Source organism: Microchirus variegatus (assembly GCF_963457635.1).
Source record: "Microchirus variegatus genome assembly, chromosome: 20".
Taxonomy (NCBI): domain Eukaryota; kingdom Metazoa; phylum Chordata; class Actinopteri; order Pleuronectiformes; family Soleidae; genus Microchirus; species Microchirus variegatus.
Window position 1 is genome coordinate 20,109,775 of NC_139821.1, and position 26,411 is coordinate 20,136,185.

Genomic DNA, 26,411 nt, shown 5'->3' on the forward strand with positions numbered 1-26,411 from the left:
GCGTCGGAGCTCTCATGCTTGGGATAATTACAGTGAGCCGCACAGCCCTCGCCAGTAAAAACAAAACAAAAAAAACGTCTTGTTCGTCGCCACTCACCCTCTCGCATCTTTTTTTTTTCGGACCACAGAGGCACTCCACTCCACTTCTTTCCCTCTGTGTTCACAGTATAGCACGACAGCGTCGGAGCTCTCATGCTCATGCTAACAACAGTGAGTCGATAGTCCTCGCTAGCAGTAAAGCGTCCTGCTCTTTTCCACTCGCCCACTTGCTCCTCCGTTGAACCGGACTCCAAAGACTGCATTTTGTTATTTTGTGTTTACATTGATGGTGGGTTAGATTATTGGTTTTCTGGGTATCGGGGTACACTGTATAGTGTACTTCCTTTGTGTGGTTTTTGTTGTGTGTTTATTAAATGTGGGAGCTTTTAAAAAAAAGAAGAACAAAACATCTTATGTGTCTGGAGAGTAACCTGACTGGCACCCCCCCAAAAAAACCTCCCCACAAATACTCACACGGAAACCGTCACAATGTGGCGTCAGGGAACCGTGCGATATTAAAACTTGATAAGAAATTTGAATAAATGAAGGCAATGAGGGGTTTTTGGTTTACATTTTTTAAAATATAACGACAAAGCAGGTTTTAGTTATTAAAATTCTATTCATGGTTAATATTCAAGAGAATTGTTTGTTGTTTAGGGTGCTCTCACAGCTACAGCATTTGCTGCGCAGCAAACGTGTTTGGTCCCTTGGGTCGGTTTGTTTGCTTTGTTATGAATAGAATCTCGACCTGCCTGAAGGGGTGGTCTCGGACTACTTTATCTGCCCTACTTTGGTACGATTCCTCTGGTGTGAAAGCAACCAAACCAAATGGGACGAAACGGTATAGTTTAATGCATTATGGATATGAGTTGAGATATGGGATTACCACTGGTCAGTGGTGGAGGAAGTATTGAATCTCAGTACTTAAGTAAAAGTACAAATAACCAGAGAAATATTTACTTTAGTAAAAGTCGAAGTACCAAAATGACATATATTGGCGTACAACCAATATATTCAACTTGTGCTGCCGGATAAACACCTGCTGCCAAGCAACAGTAATGAACAACAACTTTCCGCATATCGCTTACATTGTTCTCAAAAGGACTGTCCGTCTCTCTGTGTTTCACGTATTAGGACAAACATCCCAGCTCCACCAAAATCACCGGGAGGGCTTTTCGCCCTGGGTCATCACTCTTTACATGGGCTCGTCTTTTGCCGTTCGCAAAGCGATCGTTTTTTTTTTTTCATGTCCTACGGCAGAAACCATTGTCTTTTTCTCACGTGGTAACAATCTCCTTCAAGAATATAAAGCTATGTGACTGTCTCTGTGCTCTCGGACAGAAGAGGCTCCTCACGGGTCTGCCATGAGCACTGCCATATTCAGCGAGCCAGCGATCAGCTCCAGTGACCGTGCCGCTTATGTTCTGCGGCCGATGGTCTTTGCGGTCTATTTTGGTTCGTTAAGAACTAAGCATACATGAAAGCAAACCATATCCATGTTTGCTACATAGTGACATTTTTCTGACTACAGGCCTGACTACTAACCATAGGTCCGAAAGAGCCCTAAATCACGATAAAAACACTTACTGTTGTAAAGCAATTTTTTTTATTTTACAACATCTTTGATTATTAGCATGCCAAAAGCATCCAAGAAAGCAACATGATTCCTGTAACAACACATATAAACTAACAGCCACAATCAATTAATATAACCATTAAATTGATCATTTCAACCTTTAATTACGTCATTATACTTTTGGCATTTATTTACAAATCTGTGGTTTAAAGCCGAGGCAAACGTGCCATTGGTATCCATGAAATCCAATACAACACGTCAGTAGTGTATTCCCATCATGCAATTGGCTGTTCATGGACGCACAGGGCAAGTCGATAATGCTGACGGCTTGTTCACTTAACCATGAGGCATTATGGGTGTAACACTGCTGTGCATGCTCTATGGGGTGCACAACCCGAAAATAAACCACGAAGTCAGAAATTATTTTGACATATGAGCTGAGTGAGCAAATCCATAGGAATAAACAGAGCCAAAGGGGCGGTGCTCTATCCAGTTCCTATAATACATCCATATAATTCACTGGTTGTGGTGTCTCGAGCAATGCCGTGACTTTCAAAAGAAAAGGCACTTCCTGTTCAATTAAATTATCCCTATTAAGCACGCATAATATTTACCAAGCTTTTGCTCGCACACTTTCACAAAATCTATGCATTACTTTATCGGGTTTACATTATTGGCAGAAAAAACGATATAAACCGATATTACAATAATAGGCTATTATCCGATATTATTGTTGGGCCGATATTGTTGGACATCCCTACTGGTTACCAACATGTCTATCATGAATCACATAGCAAATGCACAATCAAATGTGTAAATTTCTGTATATGACCACTATAAAGTTTGGGTAAAAGCCCCTATGAAGCATGAGAGTGAGAAAGGAAATATATGGCAGTAGAAGTTGTGATGTCTTTTGTTTTTTTTTCATTTGATTGTGTGATTTGTTTTTCTTATAATCGATCACGACTACTCATTGCTATCTGTTGTGTGTTCTGGTGCCGAAGCTGTAACCAGATTACAATTTCCATAATTGTAAGCTGCTTTATGACCTCCAACTAGGTATTTTTATATTGTTGTGAATGAGAGAACCCTGCTGGCAGATATGACACACTTTGTGTTGAAAACCTTACAATAAATAGATTCATTGATCAATCACAGATGAGATATGACTTAGGCCCTGCCCTGACAGCTTCTTTCTCTGCACTGATGGGCGGTGTGCAAAAATGAACAACACTGCAAATACATAAAATGTGGTGATATTGTGTTGAGTCTGCACTTAGACAGGGGCGAACCAGAGAAAAGTCATGAGGTTATTTTTAGACACCAGTCTTCTCTATTTAATGTTGTTCTGCTTTTCCTCTGCTGTGTCCTCCTTGTATTACCCTTCCTCTTGTCAGTTACAGGGACAGTTTAACCTAAATGGGATGCACAAAACTGGAGATGTGATTCTTGGTGGACTTTTCAGACTTCACTTCTATCCTGTTTATGCTGATATATCGTTTACCTCAGAGCCACAACAGCCTACCTGCTATGGGTAAGCTACCTGAATATTGTTATTAATGTGGAATAATAGCATTACATCTGACATGTACAAAGCATTTACATTGTATTTGACATTGATGCTGACCTCATTGTTTGCAGTATCTGAAGTTGTGGACTACAACTCTGGTTACTGTATGATGTATTGTTACATTTATATTGTGTTGTTAGTTTTAATGTTATAGGATTCAGACAGGCTCAGACCATGGCCTTTGCTATCGATGAGATCAACAGAAACTCCAACCTGCTGCCGAATGTGACTCTGGGATACAGTCTGTATGATAACTGTGTTCAAGTAGCGGTTGGAATTGGTGTAGGACTGTCCTTACTCGGTGGTCAAGAAGAGCAGGTTACATTAGAGGAGAAATGTGTAGGAACTCCTCCACTCCTTGGAATTGTGGGTGATTCTTACTCCACGGGCTCTATTGCCATATCCTCAGTCTTAGGTTTGTACAGAGTGCCTCTGGTAAGTTTGTATGTCTTTCAACATCAGTATTGTGATTTAATTTCGTATTTAATTAAGTAATTAACAAATTCAAAATAAAAATCTGCAAACAAATTTTTTGACACATGGTCTTGTTTTGCAGGTGAGTTACTTTGCCACATGTTCCTGCCTGAGTGACAGACAAAAGTTTCCATCTTTTTTTAGGACGATCCCAAGTGATATTTTTCAGGTGAGAATCTATTTACAACATCAAAATACATAAAATAAAATCTGTTGGTGCCACATGTGTGAAGACTTTACCTTTTCCCTTATGAGAGCAGGTGAAACTTTCCATATTATAATAATAATAATGCTACATTTTAGGAAGCACCTTACACAACACTCAAGGACACATTACATAAAATAAAACAATGGATAAAACATAAGGGCACATACAGTGAACATACAGTGCACTGATAAAACAACAATAGAGGTAGGTATGATCACGGTTAAGGGTGGAGTAAATAGGCAGTTTTAAACAGGTGGGTTTTGAGTCTGGTTTTGAAAGCAGGGAGAGCGTTGGTATTACAGATGTGAGGTGGTAAGGAATGGATGAGGAGTCATGAATATACTACACTTGAAGATGGTGATTAAACACAAGACTTAGATGAACCTGTTCAGCAGAATGTCAAGTGAAAGATTATTCCAGCCTGTGCACTAATCCCTCTGCTCTGTGTCCACATAGGTGAATGCTATGATTCAGATTCTAAAACACTTTGGTTGGACTTGGGCAGGTCTGCTCATCAGTGATGATGATTATGGACAAAACGCTGGTCGATCCTTTCACTCTGATCTGGGTCCAACTGCTGGAGGTTGTCTGGCTTACACAGAGATTCTGCCTCTTTATAATCCCACTGAAATTAGGAGAATAGTGGATGTGATGAAGAAATCTACAGCTCGAGTGGTGATTGTGTTTTCACCTGAGAATCGCATGGTTATTCTCATGAAAGAGGTAGGTGTTGATATATAATTTCATATAGCAACTGTACAAAATGTTATTTTTCTAAAATCTTATTTTTTGTTCAAGGTTCTACCCAGACCATATGAGAGTTTAAGTGCTGACTAGGACAAATTACAGTTATGCATCTCTCTGCTCATGTTTCTGTCTGACACACTTGCAGAAAATGCCGTCATTTCTTTGTCTACCCAAATGCAGAGTTGCAGCTCTTGCTTCTGGATTGTTTATAGGAATGCGGGTAATTTTGGAAAACTGGATCTGGCCCCAGGGTTGGGAACTCAGGGTTGTCACTAACACTTGGTGCTATTTCAGTCAAAAAAAAATCATTCAGGTTTTACGACACAAAACAAAAACTATATCGAATGAAGCATCATCTTAAATTCACCCATCATCTGAACCAGCCAGTTGTGGTTAACATGAATTACTATATATATATATATATATATTCATACCCTGAGTGTGAGGGAAATAGAAAGTGAGTGCTTAGTGCACCACACCAATAGCAGCTCAAGTAAGAGATGGTTCAGGTTTCCCTGAGCAAGATCTAACTATAAGCTTTATCAAAAAGGAAGGTTTTGAGTATAACTTTAAAGAGATTGTTTACCTCTTGAACCGACACTGGGAGTTGGTTCCACAGGAGAGGAGTCGGGTGCCTGAATTTTGGGGCTGAATCATGTGTTGAGATGAGAAGTTAAAACTCGTTATTTCAGGTGTGATGGGGCCTGATTATTTAGTACTTTGTATGTGAGGAGGAGGATTTTAAATTAAATTGAATTCTAAACTATATGGGGAGCCACTGCAGAGAAGCTAACACTAGAGTGATATGGTCTTTCTAGTGTAAGTAAAGCATGACCTAGTTTTTCAGCGTCCTTTAAAGACAAGATGTTTTTAATTTTCATAATGCTCCACAGGTGGAAGAAGGCTGTTCTGGAAATTAGCTTTATGTATGAATCAAATGATTTTTCCTGGTCAAAAATAGCTCCTCAAAGTGGAACTAGAAGCCACGGTGACGTCATTAAAAGTGACAATGTGGTCAGAAGGTTTTTCTCTAAGGTGTTTAGGGAAGAGTATAATGACCTCACTTTTAAAAGTAGAAAGTCACAGATCATTCAGGACTTGAGCTGTGGAGGTACAAAGTTCTGCTGTTTTGTATGCAGTCAGGTCAGCTCTTTTTATAAGCCATATGCTTGTGTATGACATTAACTGTGGAAACTAGATTACACTTCCATATATGCAATGTACAGTTGGTGAAACAGAATGTGACAGGCCTGCAGTGGATTGCCAGTGAAGCCTGGTCATCAGCTGCTGTGCTCCAGACTCCTCACCTCATGCCGTACCTGGCTGGAACACTGGGGATCGCCATCCGTAGAGGAGAAATACCAGGACTCAGAGACTTCCTGTTACAAATACGTCCTGACTTACATCACAACAACACTGATGGAAATAGCCTGGTGAGAATCAAATGTTTCAATCTGAAATGAGATAAACAGCAATTAAATAGTGTAATTATTTAAAAAAAGAAAATTAAAAAAAAATTGGACATTCTCTTCACCCAGGTGAATGAGTTTTGGGAACACACATTTCAGTGTAGATTTGCACCACCTCCAGCAGGTTGGGTAGAAGCTGGAGGAGAATTATGCACTGGACAGGAAGTTATAGAGAATGTGGAGACTGAGTTCTTTGATGTTTCAAACCTCAGGCCAGAGTATAATGTGTATAAGGCTGTGTACGCTCTGGTGTATGCTCTTGATGACATGCTGCAGTGTGAGCCAGGGAGAGGACCTTTCAGCAACAAGACCTGTGCTCATCTACAAAGACTGGAGCCATGGCAGGTGAGATATCAGTTTACGCTCAACTCTTGAGTTGATGTTCATGAATAAACTCAACTGCAGTAAACCTTTTTCGTTATGTAGTAATTTTCAATTTTCCTTTTTCATTTTCTCCCTAATCTGGATTTTCATAGATTATGTATTACTTGGAAAAAGTCAACTTCACCACATCATTTGGTGATCAAGTGTCATTTGATGAAAATGGTGATCCCTTACCAATATATGACATCATGAACTGGGTGTGGCTCCCTGATGGAAAAACGATAGTTCAGAGAGTGGGTGACTTTAAGAGGTCAGCCTTCAAAGGTGAAGAACTCACACTTGAGGAAGACAAAATCTTCTGGAACTTTGAATCCAAACAGGTTATTTCTTACTTTTTTAGGCTATAATCTGTTTTTCTTACTCATTATAGATTAGATCAACAGATACTGATTTTTTTCCACACAGCCTCCTCGGTCAGTGTGCAGTGAGAGTTGTCCTCCAGGTACCCGCATGGCCAGAAAGAAGGGGGAACCTAAGTGTTGTTTTGACTGTGTCCCTTGTTCTGAGGGAAAGATCAGCAATACAACTGGTGATTGTATTAAACACAACAGTTCAGATATGTTGTACTGTATATACATGTTTCTCATCACTTTCTGTCTTTTCTCAGACTCCATGGAGTGCACCAGTTGTCCAGAGGATTTCTGGTCCTGCCCCCAGCGTGACCACTGTGTTCCTAAGAGAACAGAGTTCCTCTCCTACCATGAGTCTCTGGGTATCTTCTTGACAACCACCTCACTGTTGGGCACATTTATCTGTGTTGTTGTTCTGGGCATCTTCATCCATCATCGCAGCACACCTATAGTTCTTGCCAACAATTCAGAGCTCAGTTTTCTTCTCCTGGTGTCACTCAAATTGTGTTTCTTGTGCTCATTGCTCTTCATTGGACGACCCAGATCATGGACTTGCCAACTAAGACATGCAGCATTTGGCATCAGCTTTGTGCTTTGTGTTTCATGTATCCTGGTGAAAACCATGGTGGTTCTGGCTGTGTTCAGGGCCTCCAAACCAGGGGGTGAGTCCAGTCTGAAGTGGTTCGGTGCTGTGCAGCAGAGAGGGACAGTTCTAGTTCTGACTTCTGTTCAAGCGGCAATCTGCACTGTCTGGCTCATCTCTGCTTCACCAGTGCCTCATAAAAACACCCAGTATCACAGTGACAAGATAGTTTATGAGTGTGCAGTTGGATCCACAGTTGGTTTTGCATTTTTACTTGGTTATATTGGTTTACTGGCTGTCCTCAGTTGTTTGTTAGCTTTTCTAGCAAGGAATCTTCCAGATAGTTTCAATGAGGCCAAACTCATCACTTTCAGCATGTTGATCTTCTGTGCAGTGTGGGTGGCTTTTGTCCCTGCTTACATCAGTTCACCAGGCAAATATGCAGATGCAGTAGAGGTATTTGCCATCCTGGCGTCCAGTTTTGGCCTCTTGGTGGCACTGTTTGGACCTAAATGTTACATAATCCTGTTGAGACCGGAGAGAAACACAAAGAAAGCCATCATGGGTCGAGGCTCTAAGTCATAAAAAACGCAAAAGGTAGTATTTATATTTTTTTGTAATAAGATTATCCAGGTATAGAATAATATATTAACCCTCGAGGTCCCCCGGGGCGAGCGCGTCGAAGAGCCCTGTCGCAGTCGGGGCAGCGAAGCAAGGAGCAAGCCCTGCACAGGCCGGGAGGTGGTCTTCCTGTCGGCCCCGGGCGTGGGGTCTGGCGGTCGGCGTGCGTCCTCCTCCTCCTCCTCCTCCTCCTGCCCCAAAGACCGCCCGTCCCCTGGCCTCCCCCCGGGCCCTCTCCCTCCTGGTGGCCCTGTCGTCGAAGCGCAGCGCCGGGGTCCTTAGTCAGCTTGCGGGCCAGGGCCCCCGGGGGTCCGACAGCCGGATCATGCCCGGGGGGCCCTGGCCCGCGGGTCCAGGGACCACGTGGTCTTGCCGTCCCTGGACGGGAGGAGGTCCGCCTCCCCTTCCTCCCCTTCCTCTCGCTCCCCTCCCCGCCGGCTCCTCCTCCGGGCCCTCGCCTCCCTTTCTCCCGTCTCCTTGTCGTCTTCTTCTCCTTCGCCTTCCTCCTCCCGTTCCTCCAGTTCCGACCATGGGCCTCTCCTCCGAGGCCCGCCGGGACGCAGGTCTTTTCAACCCGCCCGGGGCGCCACGAGGGTAAATGATAATATTTATATAATGGGAAGGAGACTGAGTACATACCATAGCATTGTATGTAATAAATAATAAATATAATTTGTCAACACATTTTTTGTGACTTTTTTGCAATGGGAACATGGAGCACATTACATCTGAAATAGAGCCCCTATTGGCTTTTATGTGTGCATATGATGTCTGTTAAGGTAGTTTGTCATCAAGGTCATTGTATCTTCAAGACCAATGTTGTAAGGGAAAGGACAGAGGGTGACAGTCATCCTACCAATAACAATACCCTCGCAACTAGATCTGCATCTGCAGCCCTGGAGTCACATGTTCCTGCAGAGTGTGGATCATTTGGCAGGATGGAGCAAGATAAGCCAATGTTTGTCATAGTCTTGATTGCACCGATCATTGGCACCAGTTTTCATGTCAACATCAATAAGCTACTATTGGATAATGATGATGTCATATTCCCATCTCTCGCTTGTGCTGGCATTCTCTCATTTTTGTTGTCATCCTCCTCTTGTGTTTGGATATTGTTTGGTCTGTTTGCTTTACAATAACTTATGTACTTACCATTATTTCCTTCCTTTCATCTGGCTTGGTGTATTCTCTTTATGTGACTGTATTAATTGTAGTTAGAAAGTTAGAATAAACTTTATTAAAAAAAAAAAAAAGTGCAAGCACAAAATTTGTGCTTGCACTTTTTATTTTTTATTATGTGTAAAATGATGCGTGATATATGTTTGCTCGTCCAGTCTTTGTAATTTGGTCTCGTCTATGTTGCGTGTCAAGCACTGTGACTGCGTACCGTTAAACAATCTGGTTAAAAAGTCCACCACTGTCTTTGTTACTAATCGATCATACTCATTGCTATATATATGTATTTTAGTATTGCTGTGATTGAGTGCTCCCTGTTGGTAGAAATGACAAAGCTTTGTGTTTAAAGCTTTTGTTTTAAATAAATACATAAATATATAGATAGATAGATTAATTAATCAGTCTTAGATAAGATATGATTAGGCCCTGCCCTTACAGTTTCTTCCTTTGCCGTGATTGGTGGTGTGCAAAAATAAACAATACTGTAAATTCATAAAATGTGGTGACATTGTGATAATCCTGAACTGAGACAGGGAATAACCTGAGCAAAGTCATGAGGTCATTTTTAGTCACCAGTCTCCCCCCTTTAATTTTGTTCTCCTGCTTTTCCTCTGCCGTGTCTTCTTATTACCCCTCCTCTTGTCAGTTACAGGCACAGTTTAACCTGAATGGGATGCACAAAACTGGAGATGTGATTCTAGGTGGACTTTTCAGACTTCACTTCTTTCCTGTTTATGCTGATATATCTTTTACCACAGAGCCACAACAGCCTAGCTGCTATGGGTAAGCTGCTTGAATATTGTAATTAATGTGAGATGATAACATTATATTTGACTAGCATTGTATTGTATTGTTGGTGTTGATGCTGATCTCATTATTTGCAGTAGTGTCTGAAGTCGGGAACAAGTTGTGTAGTTTTGTACAGTTGCTGTATGATGCATTTTATATTGTAAATACTTGCTTATTTGTTTCAGCTTTAATATGTTAGGATTCAGGCTGGCTCAGACCATGGTCTTTACTATTGATGAGATCAACAGAAATTCCAACCTGCTGCCGAATGTGACTCTGGGATACAGTCTGTATGATAACTGTGTTCAAGTAGCGGTTGGAATTGGTGTAGGACTGTCCTTACTCGGTGGTCAAGAAGAGCAGGTTACATTAGAGGAGAGCTGTATAGGAACTCCTCCACTTCTAGGAATTGTGGGTGATTCTTACTCCACAGGTACTATTGCTGTATCCGCAGTCTTAGGTTTGTACAGAGTGCCTCTGGTAAGTTTGTATGTCTTTCAACTTCATTATTGTGATTTATTTTAATATTTATGAAGGTGTGACCATTGAGTATTTAAAGTTTAACATTCTGAATGTTTCCTTTTTTGTACATTTTTGTTTTGCAGGTGAGTTATTTTGCCACATGTTCCTGCCTCAGTGATCGACAAAAGTTTCCATCTTTTTTTAGGACGATCCCGAGTGATGCTTTTCAGGTGAAAATCTAATTGCAATATCAAAATACATAAAATCAATTGTCTGCAAGAATGTTTGTGTACAGTATATATTCAAATGAAAAATTTACATCTTGTAAGGGTCTTTGATGAACCTGTTAAGCAGGATTTCTTTTGAAAGATGATTCCAGCCTGTGCACTGATCCCTCTGGTCTGTGTCCACGTAGGTGAATGCTATGATTCAGATTCTAAAACACTTTGGTTGGACTTGGGCAGGTCTGCTCATTAGTGATGATGCTTATGGACACAACGCTGCTCAAGCTTTTCACACTGATCTGGGTCCAACTGCTGGAGGTTGTCTGGCTTACACAGAGATTTTGCCTCGTTATGATCCCATTGAAATTAGGAGAATAGTGGATGTGATGAGGAAATCTACAGCTCGGGTGGTGATTGTGTTTTCACCTGAGAGTCGCATAATTAACCTCATGAAAGAGGTATGTGTTGATATATAATTTTATATAACTGTGCTCTTTGTAAAACTGAATGTTGTTACACCTCTGATTTGTTTATATAATTATACAGGTTTTACTCTGACAAAATGAAAATACTATGTAGAATGAATGAATGAATGAATGAATGAATGAATGTCTTACCTTTGCTGTTTGTCAAAACAAGTTATTTCCACCAGAACAAACGACATCTAATAGAACTAGTGTAGAGACATTAGATCGTTCTGATTACAGAAGAGTGAATACGTCATACGCATTTACAGTGGTATGCAAAAGTTTGGGCACACCTGTAAATGTTCATGATTTTCCTTTATAAATCATTGGTCGTTTGGATAAGAAATTTCAGTTAAATATATCATATAGGAGACAAACACATTGATATTTGAGAAGTGAAATAAACTTTATATGATTTACAGAAAGTGAAACAAAATTAGGCATGTGCGTATACGTTTAGGCACCACAAAAGAAAACTGTGCATCCTCATTTTGCAGAAATAATAGCCTCTAAGCGCTACCCATAGCTTCCAATTAGAGCCTGAACTCTGGTGGAACATATTTTGGACCTTCTTCTTTACAAAACATCCCCAGTTCAGTCAGGTTTGATGGTTCCCGAGCATGGACAGGACCACTTTAAATCACACCACCAATTTTCAATAATATTCAGTTCTGGGGGCTGAGATGGCCATTCCAGAACGTTGTATTTGTTCCTCTGCATGAATGCCTTAGTAGATTTTGAGCAGTGTTTAGGGTCGTTGCCTTGTTGAACTATCCAGCCGCGATACAACTTCAACTTTGTTACTGAATCCTGGACATTGTTCTCCAGAATCTGCTGATATTGCAGACTTTCTGTAAATCATATAAACTTTATTTCACTTCTCAAATATCACTGTGTTTGTCACCCATATTATATATTTAACTGAACTTTCTTATCCAAACAACCAATGATTTATAAAAGAAAATTGTGAACATTTACAACATTTTGCATACCACTGTATTTCCATCATCTGTTTTTGTTGTTTCATGAAAACAAAATATACTATATATACTTAAGAGAGAAGGATCAAAGATAGACACATATTTCTAATATTAAATCAAACTGCCTCACTAATGAAGACACTAGTGAATGAAATACATTGAAGTGGCTCTGTTGTGAGCTGATGATGCGCGAACTCTCAGCTAGTTGATAAATCATTAGCATCACAGTCAATACTTCATACACAAAGCTGTGTCATCCACACATGATTCAAGCACGTTTCTGCTGGCCGTGGAGCTAGTTAATAACAATGCAGCCACATAACGTTCTGAAACGCACTGTGGATTATTAAAAGGAAAAACGTCCCTGTATGTGACTTAAAACTAACGTTACGTAGATTAACAACGTTAATGAAAACTCACCCATAAGAAGATAGAGCACTGCTGGGATCACGTCATCACCTCAGACAACTACTGTGTCTGTCCTGCTGTCTTTCAGCCCCTGAATAATCCATCTGTTTGTTGTTTTTTTGACGATGAAGTCTGCTAACATTTAGGCTAACACGTTAGCAAAAAGATCGCTAGCTTAAAATGCTAACAAGTCCACTAACAGCAGTAGTGAGATCTGTGTCTGTCTGTGACTTTGTTTAGAAGTACAGCCACAGTTATTCTCCGTTTTCCTTGTCTTATCTTATTCCTTATCTTCATTCCACAGTGAACACTCACACTCTCTCTCTCTGTCCAGATTTTTACCGGCTGCTTCTTACAACTCAATAAACCACCCTCTAGGAAGGGCGATCAGAACAAGTACGGCGGACAACTCGAGTGTCTTTAAGAGGTTTTAATTCCATACACAACTTAATACATTACTTAATAGGCTGTAAACCGACAAAACATACAGGTTCTGATGATCAGTTACAGATGAAGACAAACAAATAAAAGATTAGCTATATACAAGAAGTGCTTTGGTCAACAAAGTTTTGATGACAACTGCTTTGATGACAATCACGCTTTGATTTCCCACTGCACACGTTTAATAACTGCTAGAAAGTTCTCTCTCTCCCTCTCTCTCTCTCTCTCTCTCTCTCTCTCTCTCTCTCTCTCTCTCTCTGTGCGTGCATATTAAGTAGCCATGTGTATTCTCAGTGACCGTCAGCTGATTGACCTACTTGCGGGGGGTAGTGGCTACATATTTTACATATTTCTTGATAAAGGACCAGCTCCAAATAGAGTGTAGTGAGAGACACTGTCTCTCGTCATGAGACCAGGTTTTCCACAAACGTTTTCACACTGGGTAGAGGTCGAGAGAAAACCGACTTACAACTTACTAAATGCATCAGCCACCGATTTAGATTTGAAATCACCAAGCCTCGCTTCTATCATGGCAAAGAAACTACACTTACAAGTACTATTATCATTAGAGGAGGCAGAGGAGTAACTTAACATGTAGAACACAGCACATGTTTGTGCAGTGGATTGTCTGCAACAGTTGTTAGTACTTCTTTCTTTTTTTTTACAGCAGCATGTCAACATGTGCACACCGTGTGGCTGGTCTCCCTGCATTGAGCATTTTGCATATCCATGAAGAAAGTTAGTCTCCATTACTAAAGCTAGCATTAGTAATAGTAATGTTCTACTTCTGGGCATTAAGAGTTCAATTAGGGTTTGATATCTTTTAATAAAGACCTTCCATTTGAGCTATGGAGGTACAGCAGTCCGCCATTTTGTCTACTGTCAGGTCATTGTCTTTTTTAAACTATATGCTTGTGTATGACTTTATGTGTAGAAACTAAATTACACTATATTGGTATGACACATTCATGTATATGTATGCAATTCACAGGTAGTGAAACAGAATGTGACTGGCCTGCAGTGGATTGCCAGTGAAGGCTGGTCATCAGCTGCTGTGCTCCAGACTTCCCACCTCATGCTGTACCTGGGTGGAACACTGGGCATCGCCATCCGTCGAGGAGAAATACCAGGGCTGAGGGACTTCCTGTTACACATACGTCCTGACCCAGATCACAACAACTCAGATGGAAATAGCCTGGTGAGAATTAAACGTTTCAATCTCATATGGAACTACCAGTAAAAAAAAAAAACTTCATTATATCAAACACACAAATTTTTCCAGGTGAATGAGTTTTGGGAATACACATTTCAGTGTAGATTTGCACCACCTCCAGCAGGTTGGGTGGAAGCTGGAGGAGAATTATGCACTGGACAGGAAGCTGAAGATAATGTGGAGAATGAATTGGTGGATGTTTCAAACCTCAGGCCAGAGTATAATGTGTATAAGGCTGTGTACGCTCTGGCGTATGCTCTTGATGACATGCTGCAGTGTGAGGCAGGGAGAGGACCATTCAGCAACAACACCTGTGCTCATTTACAAAGACTGGAGCCATGGCAGGTGAGATATAAGTTTACACTGAATTCACTTAGTCCTTTGTATTTGAGTGTGAAGTGTAAATAAATAAAATAAATCCTATTTATTGTCTGCGTTACACCATGTAGATGATATTTCGGCGACCTTGAGTGTCTTGAAAGGGCCTTAAATATAATGCATTATTATTATTATTATATCACCAGTGCTTCAATATTGAATTAAATTTAGTGCATATAATTCAGTAAAATGTTAATGCTTGAAAATAAACATTTATATTCATGTATACCCGAATAACAGTAATTTCCAGCTTTCCTTTTTGTCCCTAATCTGGATATGCTTAGATTATGTATTACTTGGAAAAAGTCAACTTCACCACATCTTTTGGTGATCAAGTGTCATTTGATGAAAATGGTGATCCCTTACCAATATATGACATCATGAACTGGGTGTGGCTCCCTGATGGAAGAACTAAAGTTCAGAGTGTGGGTGAGTTCAAGAGGTCAGCCTTCAAAGGTGAAGTAGTCACACTGGATGAAGACAAAATCTTCTGGAACTTTGAATCCAAACAGGTTACGCCTTACTTTTTCAGACTACCATCTCTTTATGTTAGTCATTACACATTAGTCTCACATATCCTGATTTTTCTCCACACAGCCACCTCTGTCAGTGTGCAGTGAGAGCTGTCCTCCAGGTACCCGCATGGCTAGAAAGAAGGGGGAACCTGATTGTTGTTTTGACTGTGTCCCTTGTTCTGAGGGAAAGATCAGCAATATGACTGGTGAGTGTTAAGTCTTAAACACCACATTTCAGAGATGCTGTATAAACACTTTCCCTCTTTTCTCAGACTCCATGGAATGCACCAGTTGTCCAGAAGATTTCTGGTCCAGCCCCCAGCGTGACCACTGTGTTCCTAAGAAAACAGAGTTTCTCTCCTACCATGAACCTCTGGGTATCTGCTTGACAACTATATCACTGTTGGGCACATTTATCTGTGTTGTTGTTCTGGGCATCTTCATCCATCATCACAGCACACCTATAGTTCGTGCCAACAATTCAGAACTCAGTTTTCTTCTCTTGGTGTCCCTTAAATTGTGCTTCTTGTGTTCATTGCTCTTCATTGGACGGCCCAGATCATGGACTTGCCAACTAAGACATGCAGCATTTGGCATTAGCTTTGTGCTTTGTGTCTCATGTATCCTGGTGAAAACCATGGTGGTTCTGGCTGTGTTCAGGGCCTCCAAACCAGGAGGTGAGTCCAGTCTGAAGTGGTTTGGTGCTGTGCAGCAGAGAGGGACAGTTCTGGTTCTGACTTCTGTTCAAGCAGCAATCTGCACTGTCTGGCTTGTCTCTGCTTCACCAGTGCCTCATAAAAACACCCAGTATCACAGTGACAAGATAGTTTATGAGTGTGTAGTTGGGTCCACGGTTGGTTTTGCAGTTTTACTTGGTTATATTGGTTTACTGGCTGTCCTCAGTTGTTTGTTAGCTTTTCTAGCAAGGAATCTTCCAGACAGTTTCAATGAGGCCAAACTCATCACTTTCAGCATGTTGATCTTCTGTGCAGTGTGGGTGGCCTTTGTCCCTGCTTACATCAGCTCACCAGGCAAATATGCAGATGCAGTAGAGGTATTTGCCATTCTGGCCTCCAGTTTGGGCATCTTGGTGGCATTATTAGGACCCAAATGTTACATCATCTTGTTTAGACCAGAGAGAAACACAAAGAAAGCCATCATGGGACGAGGCACTAAGTCATGAAAACTGTATTCCAGAGTTAATTTGAATCATTATTTCAATTTCTGCCAATTACCCCTTCTGAATGTTGCAGACTGGACTTTTAATAAAATGTTTTGCAAGTTATATGTTCATGTGTTTTCATTTTTCAAACCAAGCAATCATTCAGAGCTATTAACTGGTGATTTGTGAGACCGGTTGTTAGTGACAAAATATTGATATGCATTTATGAAAATGTCCTGAAAATATCAAATGAAGAAATATGTGGTCATTTATTTCCACACTCTTTACATCTGTGATACCTGTGCTCAGAGAGCTCCTCACAAGGGCAAGAGGGGACGGCGTTCCCTCAATTGAGGGTCCTCAAATCCTAACTAACCTTCAAGTGGTATAGAGGCCTGACCAATTGCACTCTCTTTTTTCTCCAGGTTTGGGTTGCACACTATGGAAGCATATTGCATTCTAAAAATAAACAATAAAAAAACTGAGAAGTTTTCCTGATTTTATGATTGGTTTAAGACTGAGATATCAAGTGTCGCAGTAATTTAGTAAAACATTTTGCTTCTTGAGAGCTCTATTGGAAACAAACGTACCTTATCATCATGAATAACGGAAATCATGAATGTTAGCTTTATTTATGTTTATTGATGGTATTTTTCTTTTGCTGTACACCTTTTGTGACATTGTACAAATGTAAAACACTGAGGTAAAAAAGACTTATATTCATAACCTATTCAAAACTAGGTTATAAATACAAATCTATACAGACACTATTCAGTTACCAACATAATTACATTACAATTAAAGTATGGTGACTGAAATGCATATGGAATTGATACATTTGAGGCTCACAATTCATGAACAAATGCATAGTTTATTTCCTCTGCTACCTGGCCATCAGGTATTTCTTAGTGTTTTTCTCGGGCCTTAAAAGAATGATAAAACACTTTGGAGCAAAGATGCAGAAAAGCAAACCATAGCTAGAGGCAATAATTGCAAAAATCTCCACAGCTACTGCATATTTTCCAGGAGAGCTGACGTAGGCGGGAACAAATGCTACCCAGACTGCACAGAAGATCAACATACTAAAGGTGATGAGTTTAGCCTCATTGAAATTGTCAGGTAGTTTCCGAGCAAGAAAAGCCAAGAGAAGGGAGGTGCAGGCCAGGAGGCCAAGGTAGCCTAGAACCAGAGAGAAGCCCACCACAGAGGTCATGGCACACCGCAGCGTCACCTTTAAACCAGGCACATCGAGGTCAGGCTGAGGAACCGGTGGACTGAGTGAGAGCCAAATGACACAGATGAAAACCTTGATGAAACAAAAACAGCACAAAATCAGGTTCACGTACATGAAAAGGTGTAACTAGATACAATTGAAAAGAACATATGAAACACTGACCTGTATACTGGTGAAGAAGCAGACACTTCCTCTCTGCTGACCTGGACCAAACCACTTCATCAAGGCTTCAGCTCCAGGACGAGCCGAGCGAAATGCTGCCAGAACCACCATGGTTTTGACTTGAAGGCAGGAAACACAAAGAACAAAGCTGATGCCAAAAGCTGCCTGCTGGAAATGACAAGACCAGACTGACGGACGACCAATGAAGACCAGAGAGCAGAGGAAGCAGAGCTTCAGAGACAGAAGAAGCAGGAAGCTCAGCTCAGAGTTGTTAGCTCGAACCTACAATAAAGATTTTGAATTTGTTTTGGTATTTAAAAAACATTCACATGAACAGCAAATATCATGTTTTTTATGTACAAACTGAAGTAACTGCAAACCAAAGATGATGAGTGTTACTGGGATCTTACCATTGGTGTTTGACGGTAGTAAAGAAAAACCACAAACACAGCTGTTGTCACCGTGACACCAAGTACAGCAACTGTAGTTAGAGTTATACCCAAGGTTTCATCAAAGGACAGGAAGTCTAGCTGGCGAGGGACGCAGGCGGTTTGGTCAGAATTGGACCAGAACTCAGGTGGACAAGGTTCACAGTGAGGAGAACCTGGCAGAGGAAACAGGAAAATCTTAAATGAATACATTAAAGAAAGCAGTCATATGGATGAAGCCTTGAAGGGGTGAACATCGTAATGCAGTGATTTTCTCACCAGTTATGTTGCTTATTTCTCCACTTGGACATGGGATACAGTCAAAACAGCAGAGGGGTTCTCCTTTCCTGGTTGCCACTCTGGTTCCTGGACGACAGCTCTCACTGCAAACTGAAACGGGCACCTGAACAAAAACCACATATTGAAAATCATGTTGAGTCATAGATTTATTCATCAGATGTTTGGGACGTTGGCCTGAGTCAGGATCACCTGATTGGACCCTGTGCTCCATTGAATCGCTGACTCATTCATTTGGAGGTCGTATCCATCTACACGGCCTATCAGAACAAGTTTGAGTTTCCCGCCTAGGGTTTTCTGCCAGTTCACGAGATCATACTTTGCTGGAACATCAGCTCCATCAAAATAAAACATTTCACCCTGTGGTGTGGTGAAGTTCACCTTCATCAAATGCTGTAGGACCTGAAAGCATCAAAACACCAACAATTTCAACTTCAAAGAGTTTAATACTACAGTGTGATACGTGAAAATATTCTATAAAAGACAACACTCAGGGAATGTGGAAAAGTGGGATGTGAACATTCCACAGTGATAAACAGAATTAACTTACCTCCATTGGTTTAATGTGTTTTGGAATGGTGCAGGTGGAGCTGTTGTTTCCAGGAAAACTCTTAATGTCGGGACACAAGAGAAGCCTGTGAAGAGCATGGGCTACAGCGTAAACAGCCAGGTAGACGTTATACGTCACTCCAGCCTGAGATGTGTCAGTAAATAGATTCTGCACTGTCTGCAGAGACTCTGTGCCACTGCACGGAGGCAGAGGATCTTTCTGAAGCAGCCTGTTAGCATGAGCTGTATCTCCAAGATGACAGAGAAACACAGTCTCCCAAAATTCTCTTAAGAACTTGTCATTTGGACGATGAGATGGGCTGAGATTTCTGAGATACTTTTCAAATCCAGGTATAGCTGAACTCCTTATGGCCACTCCCAGGACACCACTTGCCACTTTAGAAGAGATTAGATTTTGGAGAAGATCCTTACTGGTGCTCCAAGCCTCACTGGCCAGAAACTGTCTGTCAGTCACCTTCAGTGACAACAAAATCTTTACAAAATGTTTTAAATTTTCTGTAGGGATGCAACGGTACAGTTTTCCCACGGTTCGGTATGCATCACAGTTTTTGGGCCACGGTATCGGTATGGTTTCGATATCTTATTATAACTACTCAGACTAGCAAAGGCTATATTACATTGTAAAAATAATAAAAAGCACAGATATATTCAAACCACAGACTTCATTTAAACAATAGTGCACTATCAGATCAAATTAAACAGCAAACAAAACCACACAAATTAAACGTAAAGTTTAGTGCTATCCAATCAAAATAAACACAATTTTAACCCACTCACAGACACTACAACAAATTACATTTGTAACTTTCGTTCTATTTCATCCTTACTGACCACTAGAGGCGGTGCGTAAAGCACTGGAGGACTCATACCAACAAGGTCACAAAGAATCCAACACCCACCTCACTCATCAGAGGCAGCAGACCTCGGACGCAGGATCACATCCATCGGATGGGGAGTGGCGACGTTGACACGATAAAACTGTGTGAATGTGCCAGGCTACGTCCACGATGCCGCAGCACAGATTGACTCCAAGGGCACCCCTCTCAGCGCCGCCCATGATGTAGAGACACTTCTCAGAACACCCCAGATGGCGGGGGGGCGGCGGCCACCACTGGCTTGCAACCCAGTGGGACAGCCGCTGTTTGGAAAGTGCACAACCTTTGTTAGGTTCACTATGACATACAAACAGCTGCTCCGACCGCCGTATACCGGCAGTAGCAGCAACATAAGCTTCTAGCGCTCGGACCGGGCATAGCAGCTCCAACCTACCCTCCTCAGACAGGGAGCCAAAGCGTGCGAGCTGGATAGGCTGGTTAAGATGCGTGCGTGAAAGCACCTTGGGCAGGAACGCCACATTCGGCCACAGGACCACACCCCAGCCATCAGGGTTCCACCGCAGGCAGGTATCAGCCACGGACAGGGCATGCAACTCCCCGACCCTCTTCGCAGAGGTAATGGCAAGCAGAAAAGCAGTCTTCATAGGAAGCCATTTCAGGGAGGTGACAACATGGCCTCCAGCACCAAGGGCAAGTCCCATGCAGGAGCCCTCAGGGTCCTTGGTGGACGCAGCCTCAGAGTCCCCCCAAGAGGGGGTGTCCCAAGAGGGACACCAATCTGTGGCACGCCACTGTGGCACCATCGACCATTTCATGTCGGGAAGAAATAGCAGCTGTATAGACTCTCAAAGTGGAATGAGAGCGACCATGATCCAGCAGAGAGACTGCAGAAACTCAAGAACAGTCACCACAGAGCAACACACTGGGTCTACTGCCTTATCCCTACACCAGTCAGAGAATAGCTTCCACCTGTTTTCATACTGAATCAGAGTAGATGGCGCCCTGGCATTCAGAATTGTACCCTTGACTCCTGCAGTGCATACCTTCAGTACAGGGTCGGGCCCTGAAGCAGCCAAACCCATAGCTGGAGGGGACCGGGATCCCGATGCCAAACCTGACCCCCCAGCTGCGAAAGGAGATCCTTCCTGCAGGGGAGGCACCATGGAGAGCTGAAGCAGAGCTTGCGCAGCAGTGGGAACCAGAGTATCCCTGGCCAAAAGGGGACCACCAGAAGGAGTCTGTGGCCCTGCAAAAGCACCCGCTGGAGTGTAGGAAGAATCAGGGGCAGCGGCGGGAAGGCATACAGAGGTCTCTGCGGCCAATCGTGAGCCAAAGTGTCCTGGCCGGAGGATATGGATATCGTTCACAAGCCGCGGTGCCAGAGAGGCCGTCATAGCGACCGAGTCCAGAACCATCCCCAAGTATACGACCCGTTGGGATGGGTCCAGGCCGCTCTTTTGAAAATTCACCTTCAGGCCCAGCTGGGCCACGTGCAAAAGCAGCCGAGCTGTATCCTGGGCCACCTGAGCCCGGGACGGTGTGCATACCAGCCTGTCGTCTGCAGGGGTGCCAGAGCTGCTGCTAAAACCCTTGTGAACACCCTCGGGGAGAGGGAGAGACCAAAGGGAAGTACCCTGAAATGAAAATGCTGTCCGCGGTAGGCAAACCTGAGGAAGTGCCGGTGGTGCAACGCAATTGGGACGTGGAAATACGCGTCCCTCAGGTCAACAGTGGTGAACCACTCTCCCCTGGCAACCACACAAAGCGTGTCTGACGCAGTCAGCATATGAAAAGGTAGAACCTTCAGGAACCTGTTGAGTCCCCTCAGGTCGAGAATGGGACTAAATCCGCCATCTTTCTTTGTCACAAGAAAGTACCTCGAGTAGAACCCCCCTGGGGGCAGAGGATCCTTCGCCGGATCGCTGATGACAGTTGACCAAACATCCGACGGCTGGCCCAGAAGCCCTAGCTCCTGGCCTCCTGAGGCTCTGGGGGGATGGTGGATAGGCGCTAGCCTGAGTCGAATCTGTATGCGGAACGTCAAGTTGTAGACGAGCAAGTGCCATACGCATGATGGCCCCCATGGAGGTGTCTGCTGTCCCCTGCAGAGAGCTCGGATCTGATGAGCAGGAGGCCCCCCCCAATGTGTGGGAGGCATCGTCCTCAGTAACAGTCTCATGGAAGAGGCCAGATGAAGCGGCCAGTGATAAGGCATCAAGCATAGGAACATTCTCCGAGGGAGGGCCAGGCTGTAGCCCAGCCAGCACCCCACTAGTCCCAGGCTGAAGGGCCAGGAGGAGCGACTTCATCTGATCCAAAAATCAATATTGCATAGAGCGCTGGGAGCGGGAGCGAATACACTGCCTTCATCAGCAATCGAGGTGACAAGTACAGTAACCAGGCCGAGCGCACACGCTTCTGCCAACAAAAATAATAAATTATAGCGTTACCGGGAGCAGGAGCGAAAACACTACCATCACCGGTAAGGTCAAATAAATAAGTAAAGCGGTAGTCTTAAACCGCTAACGCAAAATAAATATTGCAACAAGCGCTGGGCTGAATACACCGCCTTCACCAGCAACCATGGCGACAAAACATAATCAATCAGGCCGAGCGTAAGCACTGCTGCCAACAAAAAAAAAATAAATGATAGCGTTACCGGAGGCGGTAGCGAGAACAATACCGTTCCACCAACACAACACAACACACCAACAATAAACACACCAAACGTTGAGAGTAATGAGGCCAGCGAGCGCTGGGAGAGGGAGCAAACACACTGCCAGATCCTCTAACGACACCGGAATTTATAGCCTTCCCTGTGTCACTTGGAGGGTCACAGGTGACTATGTTGGTATTAGGTACTCGAAATGCGCATGCGCGAGGTGGAGATATCCAGTGCTTTACGCACCGCCTCTGGTGGTCAATAAGGATGAAATAGAACTACAAATACACCATGTGAAAGAGACGGTGATAACGATATAAATGACAGGCTTGGTCAGAGACAGACTGTCGGTGAATGTGGAGCCACCTTCAGCGTTGTGATGCGAGGACGACGTTTACCTGGAGCGAATCATGTCTGTTGATATCCAACTTAAAACTAACTTCACTACAGTGCATAACCGATGCTTGCAACGTAATGCTTGCAAACCGTGGTTTGTTTGTTGACAGTCCTTTTCTCATTCTCATCGTAGTTTGCGCTGAATCCAAAATAATCCCACACTCAAACGGACTTAAAAGGTCGGTGCCTCTTCAAACTCGCCATGGTTTTCACTCGCCATTGTTTCTGCGGCATGAGCAGACCATGGCACTGAGTGCAGCGCTGCGCTCATGTCTCCGCGCCTGAGTGGATCTAGTCGCACGGCTATACAAAGTTTTGATAACATTTTGTGACGTGCCGAAACATACCAAAATACCGTTGTTTGCTGTTGTGTATTGAACCGAACAGGGCGTACCGAGCGGTTCAGTAAAATACGGAATACCATTGCATCCCTACTTTTCTGAAAGAGCAGAGATTGACAGATATATAGATTCTGTGTGTTTCTCACATTTCTGGTGTCCAGCTGCTGGAACAGTTCCTTCACATCTGTGTACCAGGAGAAGATCAGAATCACCTTTGCAGTGGAGGCTTGAATGGCAAGTGCTGCACGCGTGGCATCACTCACAATATTCTCTCTGCGGAGAGTTTCCACAAATGCCAAACACACTCCTGCTCCTCGAGTCTCCTCCTGAAAAATCTGTAAAACTTGGCATTTAAAATATTTTTATGTGCATGTTTCTTACACAGATGCTGTTACATTTGCAGCACAACAAAAGTGGAAATACCTTTATTGCCATTAGGCCATAACTATTTTTTGCCACTACAGCTCCAATCCATGTCCAGTTTAAGCGGATAGCAAGCTGGGCGATGGCTCGTGCTTGGTAAATATCACTGGGTATGGTCCTGAAGAAGTTGGGAAATTGGCTCCTGTCACTGAGACATGGGCAGCTGGCTGTGTAGCTCATCTAAAACAAACATTTATACTGAAATCATTGACACAGGGCTTGAGTTTTCTATCAATATAGTTGCTGTAGTTTACAATAAATATGAAATTATTATCTTTATAATAAAGTTAGTACTCTTGCACCAAAGATCAATACAAGTTTTTCATCAAAGAATAAATTAAATATTTTTTGCCCTGAAAAGAGGAATTTGTCTTGCATCAACAATGAGACATTGTTCACTCTACGTGACTACATGAAACTAACCATTAGAAACACGTCATAGCACAGAATGATGTTATTAACGAGTGTCAAGTTCAAGGTGGAAGATCATCCAGTACCTGCAGCCTGAATTTAACATTCATACTTGATTTTTAATCAATATACAAAAATAAAACAATGAAGAATGTTTTTCAATATTGAAACTCACCAAAGGTACAGAGAGCGGCCCCAGGACTCTGGAGAGAATCTGAGCTGTATTTGAAGAGTCACCACCAATGATCATAGGAACAGACTGAACACCTGATAACATGATAAAATGTCACACAAGAGTCGTTCTTTAAATAAATCATAATCCAGTGTTTATACTTAATCTTGAATTTCTCTAGTCAAGACTGGAATAAATACAATTCTGTTTGTATAATTTGTATATATATGTAAATGGATATATATATATATATATATATGTATTTCTACATATGTTCAACCACCTTAAACACACAATTTTACTGAATTTATTCATTACTTTACTGCTCATACCAGTTGTAAACACTGACATATACTGTGGACAGTCAAACATCTTAACTCCTGCACCATTCTTATTTTGTTTCATGTCGATTCCTTGCGTGTGGATTCATACATGGCCAATAAAGTTTGTTCTGGTTCTGATACATATGGATGAACATCATGTATATGCACAGATATATTTAGAACCTGTCATTTCTCCACTTCCCTCTCCATAGGCTGCAGAATAGTTGGTCATGGCTGCTGAAGAACTACAGCTGCTGCTGTTTCCTCCAACCAGTAACAGGGCGGCTCGTAAAGCCCAGAAGGAAAGACCACAGCTGTCGTGAATGTGATAACCCAGCTTCACCCCTGGTAGCAGTGCCACACCATCATTGATTTCTTCCAGCGCAAACACCATGGCATATATGTACTGTAATGGAAGACCCTGCAGTCTGAGAAAGAGATTGAGAATAAATTTGATTGTAAAAACACCAAGCTGCAAATGTGTCATTATTTATCCAGTTAAGCCTCATTGAGATTAAATATCTCATTTACAAGAAGCTCCGGACCAAGGCTTTTATCAGCACATTCAACAGCATTACGGAACAAATTACAGTAAAATATACAGGGACATAAGGTCATCATAAAAGTACAAAATGATAAACAATCAAAATATACTCAAAATATACTACTATACTTAAAATCTAGTATTCAGGCTTCAAACAGAACAGTAATTCACTGAAAACATCTACAGTCAAGGTTAATTTAAAAGCAGCTCTTTAAGATTCAGCTGTTTTCCTCAAATTCAGCCCAGACCTTTGATTTTTACTAAAAATGTGTCCTGTCAGACAATAGGCAACTATTTGGTGCATCGGTAACACTTTATATTAAATACACACTATTAGCATTAGTTAAGCATAAAAAAAAATGTAATTCATCATTTATAATGCATGAATACTCATGTGTATGAGTACACACTAATGAGTATTCATTCATTATAAATGATGAATTCAATATTTATTAATGCTTAACTACTGCTAATAGCGTGTACTTATTATAAAGTGTTACCTTTTTATCATCAATATTTCCACCTATTCATATGGAATAGATATAGGTAATAACACTCTCAAACCACTGTACAACATTCTAAGTAAACACAGTTCAGAGGTTGACCTGGTGCAAGGTTTGTAGAGCGGCAGCTGAGTGAAGTCATGATCTACAGCTGGAGGTTTGTAATAAAGACTGAAGAGACCACCAATGACTACATCCCCGTCCTGGAACAGACCTGCGACACCAGACTTTTCCCAGCGAGAACAAGTCGCTGCTTGAACCACCTGTGATCCAAACCCGAGACCCACGAGCAGCAGGGATGGAGAAGAACTGAGCCACAGTGAACAGAGCCACAAGAACCACGACATCTCTGAACACTCAAATATTAGCAGTCAGATAATCTCAGATCTCATTGGCACAAGAAGAGGTTCAATAAACACAACATTCAGTTGTACAGTTCCTGAAATGCAAAAGGTCACATTTGATTCTGTGTCAGTGTAAAATAATCTGCTTTTCAAAACACATCCAATGATAGATATAGACACGTTTCACCCTCTGCTCTGCACATCACAGATGTATTTATGACAGTGTGAAAAGCCACAGTGGAATAGAAGTAAACATGATGAGACCACACCTGCAAATCTGATGACGTAAACATAATTTTACAAAAGAGTGACACAGAGGCAGGTGTTTTCCTGGTGAACAGACATTTCATCATCCCGTTCGCTGGTGGCAGCAGAACTGTACGAGATTAAAAATCAGTTAGATATGTGGTACATGAGGTTTTATGTGCCAAATGTCATGGAGGGACATCGGGTAAGGCTGAGAAATCGAGGACAGGGTGAGGAAAAAAGAAACTGGAGTCCTAAAGGTGTTCCGTCATTTTAAGAAGGT

The 26,411-nt window shown here is 42.2% G+C and overlaps 3 protein-coding genes across 3 annotated transcripts; 2 read left to right on the plus strand and 1 right to left on the minus strand.

Annotated features, from left to right (window-relative positions):
- Positions 1-2,970: 2,970 nt before the first annotated feature.
- LOC310941903 (extracellular calcium-sensing receptor-like) lies at positions 2,971-7,985 on the plus strand (the record flags this gene model as incomplete). Its single annotated transcript, XM_083907151.1, has 9 exons — positions 2,971-3,149; positions 3,326-3,620; positions 3,742-3,828; positions 4,324-4,590; positions 5,841-6,047; positions 6,153-6,428; positions 6,560-6,787; positions 6,873-6,996; positions 7,075-7,985. The coding sequence occupies exons 1-9, from the start codon at positions 3,040-3,042 to the stop codon at positions 7,983-7,985; spliced, it is 2,505 nt and encodes an 834-aa protein (XP_083763277.1). The 5' UTR covers positions 2,971-3,039.
- A 565-nt stretch (positions 7,986-8,550) lies between these two features.
- On the plus strand, positions 8,551-16,257 carry LOC310941861 (extracellular calcium-sensing receptor-like; the record flags this gene model as incomplete). The annotated part of the gene is made up of 6 exons (XM_083907109.1): positions 8,551-8,615; positions 10,172-10,466; positions 13,960-14,166; positions 14,844-15,071; positions 15,157-15,280; positions 15,347-16,257. The coding sequence occupies 6 exons, from the start codon at positions 8,551-8,553 to the stop codon at positions 16,255-16,257; spliced, it is 1,830 nt and encodes a 609-aa protein (XP_083763235.1).
- An 862-nt stretch (positions 16,258-17,119) lies between these two features.
- Positions 17,120-24,903, minus strand: LOC310941937 (extracellular calcium-sensing receptor-like; the record flags this gene model as incomplete). The annotated part of the gene is made up of 10 exons (XM_083907192.1): positions 24,690-24,903; positions 24,172-24,263; positions 23,586-23,765; positions 23,309-23,497; positions 18,908-19,381; positions 18,550-18,759; positions 18,340-18,463; positions 18,043-18,236; positions 17,633-17,914; positions 17,120-17,542 (listed from the first exon to the last, which is right to left on the minus strand). The coding sequence occupies exons 1-10, from the start codon at positions 24,883-24,885 to the stop codon at positions 17,120-17,122; spliced, it is 2,364 nt and encodes a 787-aa protein (XP_083763318.1). The 5' UTR covers positions 24,886-24,903.
- Positions 24,904-26,411: the final 1,508 nt, after the last annotated feature.